This window comes from Oryctolagus cuniculus, chromosome 13 (genome assembly GCF_051225735.1).
Source record: "Oryctolagus cuniculus isolate XC-2025 breed Fujian yellow rabbit chromosome 13, ASM5122573v1, whole genome shotgun sequence".
NCBI classification, from domain to species: domain Eukaryota; kingdom Metazoa; phylum Chordata; class Mammalia; order Lagomorpha; family Leporidae; genus Oryctolagus; species Oryctolagus cuniculus.
Window position 1 is genome coordinate 30,159,858 of NC_142879.1, and position 22,085 is coordinate 30,181,942.

The 22,085-nt window shown below is 37.7% G+C and overlaps 1 protein-coding gene across 1 annotated transcript in view; it reads right to left on the bottom strand.

Moving 5' to 3' along the window:
• USH2A (usherin) overlaps window positions 1-22,085 on the bottom strand; it is an 870,853-nt gene that overhangs the window by 311,540 nt on the left and 537,228 nt on the right. The window contains exon 39 of the mRNA XM_089312189.1: window positions 8,829-9,008. Coding sequence (XP_089168315.1) covers window positions 8,829-9,008 — 180 coding nt within the window. The remainder of the gene's footprint in view (window positions 1-8,828; window positions 9,009-22,085) is intronic.

Below are 22,085 nucleotides of genomic sequence, written 5' to 3' on the forward strand. Positions count from 1 at the left end.
TTTTCTTGATGAAAAGAGATTGACAATACAGTCTCTAAGAATTTAAGCTATCTCAAGAATTGTCTCACTTTTGTAAGAGTATTTATGTAGGCAGGTAAATGCTTACAAAATTTTATGCAAGTCAGGCATAAAGTCTGTCTAAGATAAAAGAAGGAAAAAGAAAAGAATAAGATATTATTTTAAGAAATAATGCACAAATTTCTTTAGGGCGGCATAAAAATTCGAGTATATTCAAGTTGCTTTCAAACTGCAAAGCCAGTTAAGACAGACATGACTTCTTTTAAACCTTAAAGTTATAAACCTTTCTTCTAAGATAAAAAAATGGAAAGGAGACTTGTACTTACTCTTTTAAAAATACAATTTTTTAATATCAATTGGAACTGAAAGGAGCAATACTTCTCACTCCTGTCCTCTGGTAAAGCAGGAAAAATGTGATTCTAGTTATTATTATTATTATGTTTTTGGTCTCTGCCTTGCCCCAGGATGCTCTAAAGAGAGCACTGGATTGTATGTGGGGTGTGTGTATGTTTCTGTATAAACCACATGAGAGTATGCAAATGTGGAAAGCCGGCAGCCCTTTGCTGGAGGCTTCTGGACTCCATGGTAAGTGTGCTTCAAAGTTCCCTTCCTTCTTCTCCATGGCTCAGAAGTTATTCCCTTTCTACAGTGTTTTTATAAGCAGGAAGTTCATTGTCAAGATGGTGAATGTGAACAGGGAAGAAAATTCCCCAAATCACACAACAGCAACTTATCTCCGTCTTTGTGATATGTAATTTTACAGACAGACACACGTACATAAATGCACACAGCAGGGTAAGCAATCAACTCCAAAAAATGAAGGCGAAAATTTTCACAAAAACTTTGGGGCACATGTTTACGACAGTCATAAACACTTCGGTTCCAGTCTCGTAACATGCTTGGAAGAAGGTGTGGGCTAAACTAAATGGCCTGCTATGTGTTTTCAAAAGTACAGTATTTATTTTATTAAGAAGTTAAAAAGCTTTTATTTGGTGAATCCACCTGCTTTATTACCTTCCATGGGGTTGATTTTTCCAGAGGAAAAATAGCAGCACATTTGGAAGATATATACTGAAGTAAAACATTATGCACAACTATGCTAAAGATTCATATGAACTGGAGGTACTATAAATAGTGTAGCTGTTAATATACTGAAGGTAAAGACAGACCATCTGTGTGTGGGGTGCAGTGCTGTTGTTTTAAAGGAGCCCGTTCCTCACCGTCCTGTATCTTCATTGTGGCTTTTACATTATAAAAAGCAATTAATCTCCTCTGTGCTTTTCCTCTATGAATACAATAATATACCATCTTAGTGTACTATTTCATTTTCCAACACACAGTGTTTTTTTTTTTTTTTTTTTTACTTCTATTCCTTTGTTGAAGAAATCCTCTGGCCACTGGCATGCTGAAGTTTCTACTTAAGTAAATCAGAGGGGACATGGAGAGGATGAAACCAGAGAACCCTGGCTGATGGGCACTGTGTTTGCACATGGCAAGCAGAAGTCCACATCAGCACCTTCTATTGTTTACAAATAAATAAAAAGAACCTCAAGCTTATAATGACAGGAAGATGCAAGTATTAATTAACCTGATTCTATCAGTCATATTGTATACATTTATTGAAATCTCATATTGTACTCTAAAAATATGTGAAATTATTGTTAGTCAAAAAAATTTCAAATGTTTAAGGAGATAGACATGTTAACTAATCTTATTATCATTTCATGTCACACACATGTATCAAATGATCACATGCTACTCCATAATATATACAATTCAAATAATTAAATAAAAATAATTTTAGAAATTAGTTGTCATTTTTGTCCCTTTAAAAAATAAACAATAGCCAAAAAAATCACATTGTCTGAACTGTTAACTTTTCTATTGAGTGAATGTGAAACAAAGTTTAAATTCCAAAATTTAACTTTTAAAAAATAATGTATTTGAAGACAATCAGAAAAATATTTTTATAAATTTCAAATTCCCTCTTTTTGCTACTTTAACAACATTATGAAAGTATTTATGAATAAAATATATAGACAACAAATAAAAATAATCATAAAATTGTATTCAAAAAGTCACTCAATATGAATACAGAAGGGAATTCTATTAAGAAAAAACTGTGGCATTGTGGCACAGCAGGTTAAGCCGATGCTTATGGCACTGGCATCCCATAGGAACACTGGTTCCTGTCCTGGCTGTTCTACTCCTTGCTAATGTGCCTAGGAAATTAACAGAAGACAGCCCAAATGCTTGGGCCTGTGGCACCCACAGGGGAGCCACGGATGGAGTTTTGGGCTCCCGGCTTCAGCCTGACACAGCTCTGGTCATTGAGGCCATTTGGGGAGTGAACTAGTGGATGGAAGATCTCTTTCCCATTCTCTCCCTCTCTTTGTAACTCTGCCTTTCAAATAAATAAATACAACTTTAAAAAAGAAAAAAAAAGTGTTGCTTTTCTGCCCATTGAAATCTCTAGTCAGTCAATGGGAATTTGACATAGAAACCATTTACTAGTTAGGATCCAGATGTCATGAGGTGGGAAAGGGATAGGAAAGCTATTTTAAGAGGAAATCTACTTCCCATCCTTCCTGATTAATTTATCGTCCAACACACATTGTGCTACCCCTTGGTGGGGTTCCTGGTCGGGCCAGATTGATGTTTGCATTCTAAGGGTGCAAGCACGGGGATGCCATCAGATGAAAACGTGAAAAACACTCGTTTTCCACTCGCTTTCTGTACACAGCATTTTCCAGCTTACAAGGGCCAAAAGAAAAAAAAGTCTCAATTGGAAAATGGAACAGCAAGTGGCTGAGCACTAAATGATCCCCAAGACAGGACTGAGTTAAGCACCTCACATGTATTGTATTGAGTCCTCCAAACAGGTGTCAATCAAGTTGGAATTACCACTCAGCAAGTGTCATGAACGAACAAACTGTGGTTCCGTTATAGTTGTGGATTTCCTCAGAGTCCCGCAGCCAGCGAGTGAAACAGGTGGAATGAAATCTGTCTTAGGAGTGGGCATTTAGCCTCACAATTAAGCTGCCTGGTTCCCCTATCAGAGTGCCCAGGTTTGATTTCTGATTCTGGTTCTTGACTCCAGTTTCCTGATTATGAAGACTCTGGAAGGCTGCAGTTGTGGTTCAAGAAATTGGATTCTTGCCACATATCGTAGAGGCCTGGCCTGCATTCCAGAATCCTGCATCCAGCTCAGAGCCCAGGAGGTAACTGGGAAGCGAACTAGCAGATGGGAGCTCTCAATCGTGTCTCTTTCAACTAATTTTTTAAAGAAATGTTTTTAAGAAATTTATTTATTTATTTGAAAGGCAGAGTTACAGAAAGAGACAAGAGAGACAGAGACAGAGAGAAAGAGAGAGAGAGACTGATTTTCCATCCACTTGTTCACCACCCAAATGGCCACAATGGCTGGGGCTGGGCCAGGCTGAAGCCAGGAGCTTCTTCTGGGTCTCCCACCTGGGTAGCAAGGGCACTGAGCATTTGGGCCATCCTCTGCTGCTTTCCCGGGTACATTAGCACATCTAAAAGGAACCATTCACCACTATTTTGCCTCTGTCAGTTTCTGATTTTATGATAACACATTTAGGAAAACACACAGGTTCCTCAAGCTGAGTACTTTTTTGTGAAGTTTGTAAATCATACCAATTCTCATCAATTTAAAGAGATAAATAACAAGTTACTTGCTGTTAGAGAATAACTGGATTAAGTCTACAAACTAGAGTGGCTCTGAGTTCCTTTTACCGCTTCGGCAGAGCAGTCCAGCAAAAGATAAACAGAATAAAATTATTCCTTTTGGGAAAAATATAAAACTTTCACAAAAAATCTGTCTCCAGTTCGTCAGTATGGAATTTGTCACTAATCATTTTAAACTATGCCCTTTTATGCTTCTTCTGTCTCTCTTAGCTTTCTGAGTAGTTCTTTGATGTAACAAAGACAGTTTCAGACAAGATTTCAGTTCAACTGGAAAAAAAGGTTTAAGTCTGGAGGCAAAATGCAGTGTATTTAAAATTTATATACTTTATAATGCCTTTGTTCTGAACTTGAAGATCCTGCAAAACTTCTAAGCTTCTTTGCCTTCCTCCTCTAAGCTCATTTGTTCTTCCTTTGCTTATTATCATGCAACTGTTACTTTAACTAGTGGTTCCATCATTTAACTACATGCACAGTCATGGCTGACCCTTTCTGATCAATTGCCAATCCATACAGGTTTGACTGATAAAAGAGCCAATTAGATTTAAGCAAATTAAGGGACATCACCAATGTCAACCACTTATTAAACTGAATGCTGAATTCCATGCATACAAAACACTAATGCACTGGGCCCCATTAAGCGTTGAAATCCTAACCCCATTAGTAACTCCAGACCTTGAAGGGATAAAGGCCACAGGAAAGTTTCATATTTATGGATTAACATTTGGATTCCATTTTTATTTTTTTAATTCTTTTCCTAGAACTCTTGAACCTGTACCATAATGCTATTCAAGAGCTCAGATTAAATATATTCGTCACTTCTATGAGTACCTTCATGCTAAATATGAGCATTATGCTATTACAAATAACCCACAAACATAGTAATTGTAGAAATAAAAAAAAAGCCTGAGTGCATAGAGGTAGGTGAGGATGTGCTATATAATTGGAAAAAATAAGAAACTCTTCCAGCTGTGCAAATCATATTTAAAATGAATCCTTAAAATTTTTATCACTGTCTGTCCATACACTGAGCTATTGGTTACATCAACTCCCTTGCTTTAATTGTTATCTTCCAACAACTTGAGTTCATATTTTGTAATCATATTTTATTCTCATCAGAAAAAGAGTTAGCTAATAAAAATATGAAACTTCATAGCCATCAACTAAGTGATGATGTATCATGGAAAAATCCTTCATACCTGTCCCCTTCTCTCTTCTTTCTATATTCCTATATAAACTAAGGAATTTTCATCCTATGCTTATCTGCAAAAAGTAACAGCTATGAGGGAGAGAAAGAATAATGAATTGGCAAAACTTGAGAGTATTTCCAAACTCCAATACTCTTGCCCACTTTACGGTATGGACTGCCAATTATATCTGCACAGCCACGGTATCCCTATATTGAATCACGATGTACACAGAAGGTCTCATTTTCACAGCTGGTACTAAATATGTTTGCTCAGGTAGAGATGAGGACAGGGCAGGCCTTGGCAATGATAAGCTTGCAATGTAAAACCAGTAATTAAGCTATCTTGACAGATTTATTGATTCACTCATTCACCAATTATTCATCATGCACCTACCGTGTTTCATTTTGGCCTAAAAAGTGAAGATAAAAACATGAATAAGAAATAATCTGTTGTGTAAGATCTTATAAATAGTGATTGTGACAGTCAGATTAAACAGGCAATTTCAGAATAATATGATTGTTCTCTGGGAGACAAAAGGGCCCTATTACAAGGCATGAGCTTCTGATGGAATGATTTCTAAGATGAAACTTGGTCAGATCAGAGGCATAAAGGGGGGATTTTCAGACTATATAGATAGCAAATATTTCACCAAGAAAAAAAAACAGAATTTGTGTTTTGTCCAAATTTTCTATTATTATGTTTTTAAACCATACTGAAACACAAACACAGCTAAGGGTGTTATCATTAAAAATCTTGCATAATCTGGCATGGAAAGATGCTAAGAATTCAACACCACCAAAGAAGAGATCTAATATTGAAATCAAGGAAATGGCAATAATGATAACCATCCAAATATAATGGAAAAATAAATAGCACACAGAACCTTCTCCATCCATAGGTTGGTTCGCTTCTGCATATCGGTTCATTTATTATTCATTTCAGTTTGAAACACAGTTCACTGGATAAAGGCATGGAAGATTTCTTTAATAACTCTCAGTACTAATTTAATTCTACTTAAACACACATATTCTAGTGAATGCCACATGCTTTTCGGCATGATTTTTATGTGTAAATCAGGATAATATGTTTTCAGGTCATTAAGTAAAAGGAAGCATGAACTAAAACCTATTTAATCAATGAGGTATCACCTTTAAACTGCCACAAGGTCATAAAAAAGATAATTTCAAAGCGATCAGTTTCCTAATTGTAATCAACAACAATCTAATGATGAAAGAAAGTAGGGCCTAATGTCTATAATAAACTTGAGCAAACCTGTGTCTATCTTTAAAGACATTTACTAGCTCTTTTGGTGAAGGTCCATCTCTGAAATTCTGAATTTCGAAGTACATTAAGTGAATGATTGAATCAGGCCCCAAGAGTCTGGGCTGAAAAGCATTATGGTAATGACACATATAAGCATTGACGGAGTAGAGATGATGATAAGCCTCAGTAACACTTCCCCTCTATTCTATGGTGTCAATATAAAACAATGTTCTGGCTCCTTCCCACCAGCACAGTATTAACCCTTCTACTGACAGACATATCCGTGTAGTGTGAATTGAGTTAACAATAGGAGTTGGCTATTTTTAACTAAATCATCATATACACATACATAACAGCACATGATTACATCACACATTGCTAAATATATGAACAGTTAAGTTATTTTATGGATGTATCGTAAATTACTATAAATCATAAACCATCCCTAAACCAATGTAAATGTCATAAAGTGAATATATAATTTATTAAACATCCCCTATATCCTGTTAAGAAGGTATTTTTATGCAAATGAAAATCTCCACTACATCAATGTGCTGTCTAAGTGTTGTCTAAGTATTGTGTTAAGAGGTTGCTTGAGATGCACATGTTCCTTATCAGAGTTCCTGGATCTGAGTCTGGCTCCACTTTGGATTCCAGCTTCCTGCTACTGCACACCTTGGGAGGTGTCAGTGATGGCTCGAGTAATAGGGTTCCTGCCACACCCAGGAGAAATCTGGAGTGAGTTCCTGGCTCCCAGTTTTAGCCCAGCCTGATCCCGGTCATTGAGCATTTGGAGAATGAACCAGTGTAAGGAATTTCTTTATCACTGTCTCTGCCTCTCAAATAAATAAAGAAAAAAATTTCAAATCCCCATTATAGCACTTATTACTTTTTCATTTATAAATATGAATAAAGGTTAATATATACTAAAATTTAGAGTCATCACAATTATCTATCACTTTCAGCATGTGGGTTAGAATGAAAAATAAAGATCTGGACACCTAGGTTTTCTTTTTTCTTTGGTTCGTTTTGTATTATGTTTTGGTCTCAGTTTTTAAATGAGCATCTATATAAATTCAATTCATAAATTTTTATTATTGGTTTATGTCATGCGTAATTAACTTGAGTAGATCAGCCCCCAAAGTCCTTTTTAAGCATTCTTTCCTTCTTAAGTCAGGTGGGATCTGCCATTTAGAGTTTCAAGTGGTTTAGTAAACATCCATTCATGAATTCTAATAATGTCAAAAAAGGTAGACAAAATTGAGTGGTTTTCATAATATTCCAGGAAATGGATCTTTTCTTGGGCAGGAGGTGTTCCATGCACAGCACAGATTACCCCTTCCTTTTCTCCAGGTATTAGGTATTTGATGCTGTTTAACTCTTTGCAATGGGAAGGAGATTCATCCTGTTCAACAGCCTGCTGATTACAAGGTAGCCACATTCTCCCTGAGGCCAGAGCACACTGGTTTCTGCAAGCTGGACGACAAGGCAAGCAATGGATATCCTAGAACCTTCTCCTTTGGTATTTGCAGGAAACATCCAATCCTGAACACTCAATTGATAATCAGGCTCTTACTATTTTGTCACATCTGAGCTGCTCAAGGATCATTTATACCAAGTTGAGAGAATTTTCTTTTTAGCAGTTAGTTCCCAGAAATTGTTAAAGCAAGGTTGGAACTGATTACGATCAAAGTAATGGCAATTTTGAATGAGTCAGGTTAATTTTTAATGCAAATATTTAAAGTAAAAATGTTCATACTGTATCACATTTCAAAAATGAAAGTGGCACAGATGAAAGGCAATCATTGTGATATAGAATTTAAAGATATTTTTGCAGTGGTTTCAGTAGATTTTTCCTATCCTGTCTATTACCTGCACATTGACCTTTTCTGCTGATTAGAAAGGCTTATGTATACATCGAACTGCTTCTGTAAAAAACCAGGAATGACAACCATTTGCAATAGAAAACTAAAGCTCGAACTTAAAATATACAACTTGAATCTAAGTGAAGTCTCAAGCAAAAACTATTTCCCAACCTTTTTTTTTTTTTTTTATTTGACAGGTAGAGTTATAGACAGTGAGAGACAGAGAGAAAGGTCTTCCTTCCACTGGTTCACTCCCCTAATGGCCGCTATGGCCGGCACTGCGCCGATCTGAAGCCAGGAGCCGATGCTTCCTACCGGTCTCCCACGCGGGTGCAGGACCCAAGCACCTGGGCCACCCTCCACTGCCTTCCCGGGCCACAGCAGAGAGCTGGACTGGAAGAGGAGCAACTGGGACTTGTACCCGGCATCCCAACGGGGACTAGAAACTGGGGTGCTGGCGCCACAGGTGGAGGATTAACCAAGTGAGCCACTGCACCGGCCCTCCCAATCTTCTTAACATGCAGAAAGCCAGAAATATAAACGCACGTGTGTGCAGCCTATATATATACAAACACGGTGGGGGATGAAAGAAGTCTTAATAAAACAAGAAAAGAATGTCAATAAAAGCATCGCCACAAAACACAACAACTACCAAAACAACCAGAAATGCAATTAAGCCTCTAAGTCCTAAAAATATTAATTCCAACAATAAACAAGATGTTCAATGAAGACTTAGTTCTAGGGCATTTATATAAAATTAAATAGCTGACATTTTTCATAGACTTACCCCCCGGAGGCATTGCAATCTTTATAGGATCGCTTATCAAGCTGCCTTGGCTGTTTGAAACATTCACTTGTACAGTGTAGTTAGTAAAAGGAACCAGTCCATCAATGTGCACCCAAATGTTGGTCTCCTCACTGCTGTGCATAATTCTTGTGCCCCTTAAAAGGGTGTAGTTGCCACCTGCTGATTAAAAAAATATTAAAATTAGTACATATTCAAGGATTCATGCCTACTATTATTTAATCATCTTCTTGGATTCCCAAATATACTCTACTGAGTAAAACTATAAACTTTGCTTCCTAGGAGACATTCCTTTGCATACTCTTGATTTTACAACCTTGTGAACAAAATGGTACATGGGTCAACATGTCCGACTCATTCAGCACGACAGTCAAAATAAGTTGATCAATATTGTAAGATAGAATAGTCCTGTATAAAGTGGTAGACTTTGATACATGTGTCATGTATTCCCTATATCATCATTGGAAGTATTCTCTGCCCTTTTTGCCTGGAAGTTAGGTTGCTTTTTTTCTGTCCAATGGTGCTTCAAATCAGAATTGGTCAGAGCATCCTGAGAAGCAACTGGGTTAGGAGCTAATCAGAACATCTATTTTTTTTTTTTTTTTTAGCTCTATGGGAAAATGCAGAAGTTATTTGGCTGTCTAAAGACTCACCTTCAAGGTCTGCTCAGCCAGGTCCCAACACAACTATCCTTTCAAAGATTTAGCAAATCCATCCTCAAATCTCAACACATCTAGGATACAGGAAAATTCTGCTGGTAACAGTGTTTCTCTCTCTCTCTCTCACACCACTTGGTTATGTTCAAGGTTAAGAAGACTTAGAATTAGTGTTAAAATAAGGGCTCCAACTGAAAATTGTAGCTTTTCTTTCACTTTCGACATAAGACACTTTCCTGAAAAGTTTATATGAGGCAATTTCTGAAAAACAACTTCTTAATTTTAATCAAATTTCAGAAATGTAATTATTTTAATTTTAAAAAAGATTTATTTTTATTTATTTGAAAGACAGAGTTGCAGAGAGAGGGAGAGACAGAGAGAGAGAAAAAGAGGTCTTCCATCTGTGGTTTACTCCTCAAATGGCTGTAACAGCTGGAGCTCAGCTGACTGGAAGCCAGGAGCTTCTTCTGGGTCTCCCATATGGGTGCAGGGGTCCACGGACCTGGGCCATCCTCCTCTGCTTTCTCTCTCAGCATTAGCAAGGAGCTGGTTCAGAAGTGGAGCAGCTGGGACTCAAACCAGCGCTCATTTGGGATGCCAGCACAGCAGGCTGGGGCTTTAATCCACTGTACCACAGCACTGGCCCGAGTTATTTTAATTTTTATAGGTTTATTTATTTACTTAAAAAACAGAAGGAGAAATAGAGAGAGAGACACAGAGAGATTGTCTATTGGTTCACTTCCCTAAATGATTGGAACAGCAGGGTCTGGGCCAGGTAGAAGTCAGGAGCCAGGAATTCCATCCTAACCTCCCACAATTTGACAGGGGCCTAAGTACTTGAGCCATCCTCTGTTGCTTTCCCAGGGACATTAGCAGGAAGCTTGACCCAAAGCTGAGCAGCTAGAACTCTAACCAGCACTCCAACATAGGGTGCAGGTGTCACAAGTGGCAGCCTAACCCATCACACTACAAAGCCTGCCCCTATAATTATTTTTAGAATATAAGAAAAAAGAACTAATAATACCAAGATTCACTTAAGATGACCTTTATTTGGAAAAATGCTTTTTTTATGAAATGTATGCTTAATACTTTCTATACAAATTCTGCTTATGTAGGCCAATGTTTGAAAACAACAACAACACAGGGTATTGGATTTCAAAGGCAAAAACAAACTTACCTGCAAGATCTCTAGACACTGATACCATATTTATTGATTCAATGTTTAAAAAGTAAAAGATGGGCACACATTAAAGCAGTCTTTCACTGCAAATAAATTTTAATGGTTGTAATTTTTACCAAAATATATTTTAACATAGTTGCATTGCAAAATATAGTACAAAGTAAAGAACATAAATTTGATGGTCAGAGTCCTGCATTTGATTACATCTTTGCATTTTTTGGTAATGTGCTCTTTGTTAAGCTACTTAATAACACGAACCTCTAGCTTATTCATCTGTGATCTGAGAATGATAATATCAATGTTGCAATATTACTGTAAAAGCTAAATGAGATCATCTGTTTACCATATTAAGCATTTAATACTTGCTCAGTCACAGAAGCTAGGAACCATATAACTGTGTTGTGATCCATACAACTGATATATTCCAGACAAACATTTAGAATTGGAAATTAACTAAGAATTATACACCTTGTGTTTTCTCAGTAGTAGGTATCTACATGTCACTATGAACTAATAATGTATTATTAATCAAAATTGTAAGCCTTTCTAATTAACAAACAAGGCTGGGGCTGGCACTGTGGCACAGTGAGTTAAAGCCACAGCCTGCAGCTCCGGCATCCCATATGGTTCAAGTCCCGGCTGCTCCTCTTCCAATCCAGCTCTTTGCTAATGGCCTGGGAAAGCAGTAGAAGATGGCCCAAGTCCTTGGACCCCTGCACCCACAGGGGAGACCTGGAAGAAGCTCCTTACTTCTGGCTTCGGATCAGCTCAGCTCTGGCCATTGCGGTCATTTGGGGAGTGAACCAGCGGAACGAAAAGACCTCTCTCTCTCTCTGACTCTACCTCTCTCTGTAACTCTTTCAAATAAATAAAATAATTCTTTAAAAAAACAAACAAGGCTAATTATTCCTCAAGTTATACTTTAAACTCTGAAATTAATGAAGATCAAATAATATTAAAGATTGTCTTATACCTAGTTATGACATGGCCACTTTCATGAAATGTAGTTTAAGCAGACAAAAACTTTAAAATGCTTTTATAATAATTTGTGGATAGAGAAATAGCTCAAAATTTTATTTCTGCAAAACACATAGTTGTAAGTATTTTCCATGATCTGAAGAAGTCTCTAGTAGCATACAATAATTTATTGCTTGGGTCTTAAAATTGGCACATTCAAAGGAGTAGTTTATTCCAAAGGGAATAAATGGTACTTCTGAGCTAAAACATGGGAATAATAACTTCTATTAATTTAAAGCCAGATAAGGACATATTCATAGCTTGAAGAATTATTTCAAGGTCTTAAAATGGAAATACATAATGTTCTCCTATATATGTATAACCCCAGATTAGTAAGAAGTTCTAAAATCTGCAAAACAGCCTTTGATAAGTTCTTAGGCATTGAAAAGATATTTTAAATTTATACTATTTTGGCTTTCATAGGTTCCTTAGAGCTAGTCAGCTTGATTCAGTGGAAGGATATTGAGCTCCAACTGCATGCAAGCAGGAGATTTTGCAAGGTGCAAATGAGAATACGCCCCAAATGTATATGCCTTGGTTCTGGCACTCAAGAAACCTAGTTATGATTAAATATGAGTCCCTTCTAATCATTTTCTGAGAACAATTACATTGTTAGCATCTGAGATCTCTCTATGTTCCCAGGATAGTTAGTTTCTTGGTAGCATTTTCAGCTAGAGTTGAAACAACTGCTGCTGTTGTCATATGCCCAACTGTAAATTTTCTAAAAGGTCAGCTTATCCTACAGAGACGCAGGCAGCTGCTCAACTGGCTCTGAAGTGGTACAACAGTGCACACCGTATATAAGGTACAAAACTGTAAAATGGTGAAAATCCGAAAATGAAGACATGGGAACTTATTTTTACAAATTTTCAGCCCAGTGCTAATATAAGGCCAGGGAGTAAACATTATGATTATGAATTAGGCAAAGTTTTCTTTCTTGCATTTTGTTTGTTTTTGAAGCAAATTTTGCACTGTAAAACAAACACAATTGCTAGCTTGGAAAATGGCATGACAGGTAGAAATATATTAAGTATCACTTTATTCTAAGTTTTCCAGATAACAACATTAATACATGGTAATTATACAATTAGTTGTAACATTAAGTTCTAGTTATAGAACAATGATTACTCAGTAATTATAAGAAGTATATAATTACTCAATAATTATGAGAAGTGTGCAATTACATAACCATTTTGCTCAGCTCAGAAAAGAACTCATAGGTCTCCTGGAAGCATGCAGCTGGGTGAGGCCAATGTTCTCTCACCTCCACAGAGTTCAACTCAGATTTGCAGCAACTGACAAAATTTCAGCTCTCAATGACATTCCAGCATCTCCAGATTCAAAACCAAAGCTGGATCCATAGATTGCACCTTTACTCTTCCTGCACCCTCCCCGTCGTTCATCTCTTCCTTTAAATTTTACCAATTGGGGTTTCTAGGGATGGGGGAAAGGTTCTTAAACTGCAAGTCTTCAGATTCCCTCTCTGCAAAGGGTTATGCTTTACCACTTTTCACAGCATACATTTTGTTTTCAGTGGGCTGGAAAATGCAGCCCAGGTGACTCAGCCTCAAAAATAAAGCTAGAAAAATGCTGAAGTGATAAGCATTTCCTATCGCAGGTCACCAGTCCTGTCTGGTCCACCTAACTTTCATCCTATTTGTGAGTCTAAATGGATGGTGCAGGTCTGTTTCAGTTTCTGTGTTCTGGAACCACACTTCCCCACTCTCCCGGTCCCATATTCAGCTTCAGAGATTTTCAGTTCAGTTCCTCTTGTCCACCCTCTGCAGCTTGGTCTGACTTTGGAAATCGCACTAAGCTCTGCAGAATGGGGTGGTCTACACTGGCACCCCAGGTTTCACCTACATCCTCATCACTGGAGTGTACGTCAACAAACAGTCACATGTCTGGATTCCATCTCAGATCTAGGGAAGGAGAATATCAAAAGGGCAGGGACAGGAATCACTGGATGACTCTCCTTCAGTATGCTGAAATTTGAAAACTATCGATTTAGGGGTTGTTTAATCTATATCCACGTAGGTCTTAAAGCAATGATCAAAATTCATTTCTGCTGCTTCTAAAAGTAACTAGATCACATTTGACATCCTTATTAATGATGCCTTTAGACTCTAGCTTTGGGCTATAAAATATTTACTCCATCAGTAGAATAATGCATTCAAAAGTCAGTGTAGAGCTGGTATTTAAACCAGATCTGTCTTGGCAGACTACAAAAATATCATACAGTTGTTAGATGCATAAAAACATTTTTAAAAATGAGTAATCTCATTGCACGTCTGAGATCAATAACTTCAGATTATGATTTAAATATATTCTTTCTCTCTCTCTCTCTCTATCTCTGAGCTGAAGAGGGAAAAGGATTCTTTGTATATTGGCCAACATCACACATCAAAAGAAAAAAGTAAGTTTTATATAGATCATGTAAAAATTTTAAATAAACTCCTTACTGCTGTTTCAGTGTATTCTACATTCTAAAGGGTTTTTGAAGAGGTTAATTTATTCAGTCTCACTGTCCTATTTTATTTTGAAGAAAAAAATGTTAAATGCAGAAATAGCCAAACAAAACTACATATAGCCCACAGATTTGACTCCAAAAGAATCTTTCCTTGAGCTTTCAAATATGATGTTCAACCAAAATGTTCACAGCATTAATGCCCATTTTAAAAGGTAAAAATTTTGTTTTATTTTTAAAGATTCATATTTGTTTGAAAGGCAGAGTTGCAGAAAGGGCGGAAGAGACAGAGAGAGAAAGGTCATCCATCTCCTGGTTTACTTTGCAAATAACTGCAATGGTTAGGGCTGGGTGAGATGGAACCCGGAAGCCTGGAACTCCATCAGGGTCTCCTACATATGTGCAGGGGCCCAACAAATTGGACCATTCTCCACTGCATTCCCAGGTGCAATAGCAGGGAGCTAGCTCAGAAGTGGAGAAGCCAGATTTAAACTGGAGCTCTTCTGGGGACGCTGGGGTCACAGGCAGCAGCTTAACCCTCTGCACCACAATGCTGGCCCCCAAATTTTATTTTAATATACTTATTTGTTGAATATTAGGGTATTTTTTTATGCAATTATTTTTAAGTAAAAATCAGCATAAATAGATATTTTCACATATATGATTCAAGGATGCATAAATGATTGCTGTCCCAGGAATACATCCTACAGGGCTCTCTAGATTGAAATAACATATGTGGGTTTCCTTTCCCATTCTTGTTATAATCATTGTCACAAGAATTTTAATGCACCATATATTCCATAATTTTTTTTCCTCTGTGCTGTACTGCTCTGACCTTTTCAATATTCTATAATTTGACTGGCTGGCCATTTCAGTTCTCTCTTTTTTACAGCCTTATTAACTTCTGGGAAAGAGGTGAAATGAACAGCCAATCAGAATACCTAATATTGCAAAGGTCAGAGTAGTCCTATACAGTATCATCATACATGGAATACTGTATGCCAGGCATTAACATCCTGATATCTTATTCATGTGACAAAGATTGTAACAAGAACAGAAAATGGCACAACATGAATCCATTCTCATGACAAAGATTATAATGAGAAATGACAGCGAACAAACCAAACTGATTCTTGTTACCTTGTGAGGATTTTACATGTCAGACCTGGTCCTGCTTTGAATTAGCCTTTTTCTGAATCCAATTACACCTTGTGGTAGAAAAGGTGTTAACTAATTTTCCCACTTCTTGCTGTAAAAAGCAAATGCTCTATTGTCCCTGTATTGAGGATGCCACTCAGCGTTGCTCAGACCCATCTCAGTATCACAAAATTCTACCAATACTAAAATCAAAAGACATCAAATGGGACACTGCAGACAAGGATGAAGAGGTAAATCAGCACTCTAATGATAGCCAAAAATTGTAGGGCATTTGAGGTATCTTAAATTAATTTATCCTTCTTTAAGATATAATTTTATACACACACACACACACACACACACATTATCAAAGCAGCAAGAATGCTCTCCATCTTCCATCATTCTAAGAGATCTCAAGTTGGTCAGCATTTGTAAGGTTCCAGATATTTCATTAAATATACAGTCAAGGGGATCTGTTCCTAGCCATCAGTCTTTGCCAATGCAGATATTGGTGTATGCCTGCATGGATGTTTCCTCCACAGAGGCTTTGAAAGAGAAGGACATAAGTAGCCTGTGAACCACTGAGTCCTCTGGAAAGGATGGTGCCCTATTAGTGCACCATCTTTCTCTTCCTTACTGTCACAATGGTAATAGTGATTTTAAGTCATTGCCATCTAGTAAAAGCAGTATTTCTTTGACTCCCCTTGATTTTTGGTTTTCTTTATTTATTTGAGAGTCAGAGAGAGAGAGAGATGCAGAGGGGCAGACAGAGAGAGCTCCAATCTGCTGGTTCACGCTCCAAATGTTTGCAAATGGCTGGGCTAGGTCAGGTTGAAGATGGGAGCTGGCAACTCAATCTAGTCTCCCACGGGAGGTGGCAGGGATCCAATTCCTTGATCCATCACTGTGGCCTCCCAGGATCTGCAGTTGCAGGAAGCTAGTGACTTCACTTTAAATCTGGCATTTTGCTAAGATCACAATTGCAGTTTGGGGAATTAACAGAGTATTTCATAGAATATTTCATCAACTCTCCAAAAGACCCTTCAGAATTATTTGCCTGGAGTGCACTCATGCAGGAGCCAGGACAGCTCTCTTCACACTGAGCATCTTTGGGTTTAATCTGCTTTGACTTCTTTAAATATGTGAATAAGAGTATGCCTAGCGTATACATAGCTGTCTGACTGTTGCAAATCAGTTTCTTAAGTCATTTGGTGCATTTTTTAACAATAAACTTTATTCTCTGTACCACGGTCAGATGTTCCTAAATGGATTTGATTTTGTTAACATCAGGAAGGAATGATAGGGCAGAGGGATATGCAAAATCTCTATGTCTTCTGCTCAACATTGCTGTGAACCTACAATTGCTCTAAAACATAAAATCCATTTCAAAAGAAACAAGTGTGCACTCAAGCACACATGCATATATAGGGTAACTTCAGAGATCTGTTGTTAACTGTGTCAAATTCATCACCCAGGTTGTAATCTGAAATGTAAGATTTCTTTTTCTACTTTGACCTGTTTTTCACCATTTGGGAAAACTGTTGATTTTCCAAATGAACAAACTGTTGCCATTATCTCTCCCAGATAGGGGTGTTTGGGCACCTGAGCTGCCATAGGAAGCGACCTCTAGCTTCCAAACCAAAAAGTGGACACGAACACGACTATTTTATCACTAGAAAATGTTTCCATCCAGAGATCTGGTAGAGTTTTACTAAACGCAGAACACACAGAGACCTTGGTGCTCCTGTGAGCAAATGGATAAATCAGCTCTCATGACGGATCCCAGATCACTGCCCGTTCTTCATTTAATGAAATACTTAAGTTCTTTTATTACTGGGAAACACATACTTGAGACCATCCCTTCTTGGAAGAACAACCACTTGGGGAAGACAGTGCTGGGGTGAAAACTATTTCAGCTTGGCTGTTGTCTTCTTCTTCTTTTTTACTTATTTATTATTTAAATTTTTTTTGACAGGCAGAATGGACAGTGAGAGAGAGAGAGACAGAGAGAAAGGTCTTCTATTCCGTTGGTTCACCCTCCAATGGCTGCTGCGGCCAACGCGCTGCAGCCGGTGCACCACGCTGATCCGAAGCCAGGAGCCAGGTGCTTCTCCTGGTCTCCCATGTGGGTGCAGGGCCCAAGCACTTGGGCCATCCTCCACTGCACTCCCGGGCCAGTGCAGAGAGCTGGACTAGAAGAGGAGCAACCAGGACAGAATCCGGCGCCCCGACCGGTACTAGAACCCAGTGTGCCAGCGCCGCTAGGCAGAGGATTAGCCTATTGAGCTATGGCGGCACCGGCGGCTGTTGTCTTCTACCTGTTATTCTTATGTAGTCAGAGAGTTGGATGTTTTTCTTTCATCTAATGATATTTCAGGCTATTATCACAAACTTAGCCAGCTCAGAGCAACAAACATTTATGATCTCATAGTTTCCATGGGTCACAAGCCTGGGCTCAGCTTATTGAGTTCTCTGCTAGGAGTCTCAAAATGTGTTGCCTAAGACTGAATTCCCATCTCAAGGCTCTAATGAGATTCTTCTTGGCAGAATCCCCTGCCAGTTTCTGTGCTTGCTGGCAGCACTCACTTCCTTGTGATGCAGATAGGGAAGTAGTTTGGAAGGAGAAGCCACCAACTTTAACTCCGGTTGCTCTGTCCAAACCTCCCCACTTCTAGGCAGTGGAAAAACCTCAGCTTCTGCACTCTGTGGCTTACATACTGGCTATATGTTACGAACATGGTTGCCAAATGCTTCCTCACAATGACTTTTAGCTCATTTTCAAGTCATTGTAATAACAATTGCCATGGATGACATATCTATTCCCACTATGCACCTGATACCATGACATTTCCAAATTTTCCAAAGAAGGGTGAATAAATGGGTAGGACTCAATTCCTGCTCAAACTCCACCCCTTAGGAACATTCAATTAAGTCCTGCCCCTGACATGGTCCCTTGTTCCTGACGTGACTCCCTGCTCCCTATGCCTCCGGTTAATCCAAAGGGATGGACCAAACCTTGTGGAGTGCATGTATCTCCTGAGCATGCCTATGTTCTTTCTTGAGTATGTGCTTTCACTTCTCATGCCGATAAATCTGCTTCTTTGCTGGTCTTTACCTATATCTTACCCTCAAATTCTTTCTTGTGTCAGAGAAAATAACCTGGATCCAGCCTTCCCATGGCATCTGCAGGCTGTCAGGAAGGACGGTCTCAGTTTCTTGCGTTCACAGCTCCTAGCTGCTTGCTGGCTGGACGTTATCCTTATTTTCCCCTTCATGTGGGCCTCCCCAATAGGTCCACAGGCTTTATTAGAGGAAGAGAGTCTCCTAGCCAGATGGTTACAACCTTGTGTAAAGTTACCACCATGGAAAGGACAGCCCACACTTTTGTTATATTGTGTTAGAAGCAAGACACACTGAAGTGGAGGGGATTACATAAGAGGATGAACAGCAGAGGTGGGGATACACCGATGCCCTCTGAGAGTCTGTTTGTACAGTTTCCACATTGCAGGCATGAACCACTCTGCAAAAAGAGATTGTTAGCATTAGCTGTGAACTTTGAAAATTTCTGTTTCTAGAGAAAAATGAACCAATTAAGTAGCATCACAGAATCAGCCTTCAAAATATCAACAAACTGGAAACAAACTCAGAGAACAACACAAACAAAAAGAGCCAAACGTTCTGCAGGCACAAATGTACAAAGGAAAAGGAATAAATTAATGGCACTGACTTTGAAATCTAACAACAGAAGAAAAAAATGGTAGATTCTTGCTCAGAGTAAAACAGTCCCCTGTTCTGCTCATAGAGGAAGGAATACAAACCAAGACAATCTTCAGACTTCTTCCAATTGGAGAGAAATGAATTAAATGGAGACTGCGTAGATAGGAAGAGTAGCCAGGAGTTGAGGGCTTTCCTGACAATTCTTGGAACTGCTGAATTCTCATATGATAATTCATTTTTCCCTTAATTAACTAAGTTTTATTATTGTTTGCTGCCAAGAAACCACCTATAAAATGATGTTCATCATTTGTTAACATGGTTTACTATGAATAGTAGTGTTTTAGCAAATGTTGTTTTCCTAAAATATATGAATTTCTAAATTACAATTCATAATTTTTGTAAAATCAAAAGAATCATGAGAGGATTGAAATATCCAGAGAAAATATATAAATTATATTTTAATTTATAAACAAATTGTGATAAAGCCAAAGGTATACCAACTATAGACTACAACACAAATTTGGCCAGTTACTTGTTTTTGTAAATAAAATTTTATCAGAACAAAAGCACTTCTTACTTCTAAGCATTGTTATATTCTATCTGCAGAACTGAATAATTATGACAGAGAAAATACGGTTTGCTAAGCCTAAAATGTTTATTTTGGCCCTTTACAGAATACACTGTCCAACTTCTGAATTAAACTCTTATAGATATTACCTCTTAAAAATGTTCTGCCTTCCTGAATGAAAGGAGCAATTAGCAATTTCTGGGTTGATTCTCTTGAGTAAATGTTTAAGAGTGGAAAAAGGTGTGGGGAAAGAACACTTTGTTGATCTAGCTGTGTTGCATCACGGTACTACCTTCACTAATGCTTTGAGTATCTTTCATCATTTAGCAATTATAAATGCAAATCACTGATCAGGAATAAGCAGGGGGGAAAAGGGTGACAGATAGTCCTCTAATTCCACATAGCCAGGAAGTTTGGCAGTGGAAATTCAAGTGCACAGCTTGTGTAGTCACTATAGCTACTATTCTAAAGACCTAGTAAGAGTAACCAAACAGTAATTAATGACTCCTTGGTTGAAAGGAGGAGGAGTTCACCCTTTCAATGGCTTCTAAAAAATTTTTTTAAGCTTTGAAAGTCATGAGCCTTTCAGAGAAAAAGCAGAGGAAGTAATTTGCCCAGAACAGGAAATATCTCCTTCCTACAGATCCAGAGAAGATAAGTAAATGGTTAAAAAATCTTGAAGTATTTGCTGCAAATGGCAAATACATTGTTAATATCAGCTTTGGATTTGTGTTAAGGAAAAAAAAATTAGACAAGTGCACCAAATATTGCCTTATTCTGAATATTTAGAAGTACATTACTGAATTACTTAATTGTGCCTATGCAAAAATTTGGCTTAAGAACCAAGAACAGGTGGCCTGAGTCAGAGGCACGAGAACTACAATGTGGTACCATGAGTCCCCAAATAAGCATTCAACATGTAAAGGATCATAAGACAAATTTGTGTGTAAAGCACAGATAATTTGATATAGGATGTTGAACCCCCTGAATAAAAAGTTAACCAAATTCAAGTTGAACTGTCGTTCTATTTTAAATCTCCCAGATGGTGGCTCTCCAGCCTGGATGATCATGGAAATAAAAAGAACCAGCCTGGATTCCTTCAAAGGCATTCTATTGACCTCAGTTGTTTTCTTTTTGTTATCCTGGTGTGGCTTGGCTCTAAAATAAGTGTGTCAAAGCAGATAAAAATCTCCATCATGAGACCTAGTTAATCACTTACCTAATAGCACAAACCAATGCAGCTGATAGCCACCCTTTTTAATAGTTTTTTTTTTTTAATTAGAAAGAGTGAAACTATGTTCAAAACTTGACTCCACCTTCTGAAAAATACTGAGAAATTTGAACAGTTTCTAAAATAAAGTTATACCTTTTAAGTCCCATCTTTTAATCCTTGCTCATACTTCGAGCTTCTACTTGCAGTATACAGATGAAGATTATTATGTTTTATAAACATGTTCATAACTCACAGATGCCAATAAGAATACTCAGTTCTTCAGAGAGATGATCAGAAAGAAACTGGCCAAAAAGCAGACCTGGGGATCTCCAAATCCATAATCAAATATCTAGATTGATTGTGTCACTTGCACTTGTATTGATTTCAATTGGAGTAGCTCACCCAAGGGAATAATAAAAATGTGGAATAAAACTGATTTATGAGAACAAAATAAATCCTTTTGTGAGTGGTAATGAATTGGTACTATTTAACCCTTTCAATCACTGAGAGAAAAACTATTTATTTTTTAAGAATGCTGAGCTAGCCAAAAGAAGTCATATCAGAAATGCCAATACTGCCAAGTGCCGTTACGCTAAGCTGTGATGCTGGGGAAGAAATGCTGCTGTAAACGTGATGGAAGGCATTGCATGACGAATGATATACTTTTAACTTTCCTGAGCCAACTTCTATGTGTTATCCCAAATGACGGGCCTGTAAGTCTGCAGTATTGTGGAGTCACTCAATAAATGTTTATTGCACTTATTTACATTATTTGTATGATCGTTGAAAAGCAAGAGAAAAATACATAGGTTTTTTCCCTTAATATCGGTGATGTTCATTTTACGCAAAATTTAGTATATAAGAGTTAAGCTAAGGGATAGCCCAAGGATAACAAAGATAGTCAGCAAAATTTGGCACAAATCCTTGCCTCAAGGAGAACTGGAGGGCCCAGAAAAAAAGGAGATGATTTGTACATAGAACCAAACCTCTAAAACTATGATGTCCAATACCACAACTATTCGCATATTGCTATTGAGTACTTAAAATGTGCTGGTGTGGCTGAGGAATTGAACTTCTAATTTTGCTTAATGTTCATTAATTTAAATTACAAATTGATAACTTAGTTACTGGAAAACTTTTAAATATATTGGAACAACTTAGTAAGCAAATCTACTTTCTCAACTGAAAATTGTATGAAACTTAAGTATATAATTAAATGTCTGATAGAATATGATCTGAATTGAAGGTCATATACTTAAGTATAAAATAAACAGATTTAATATG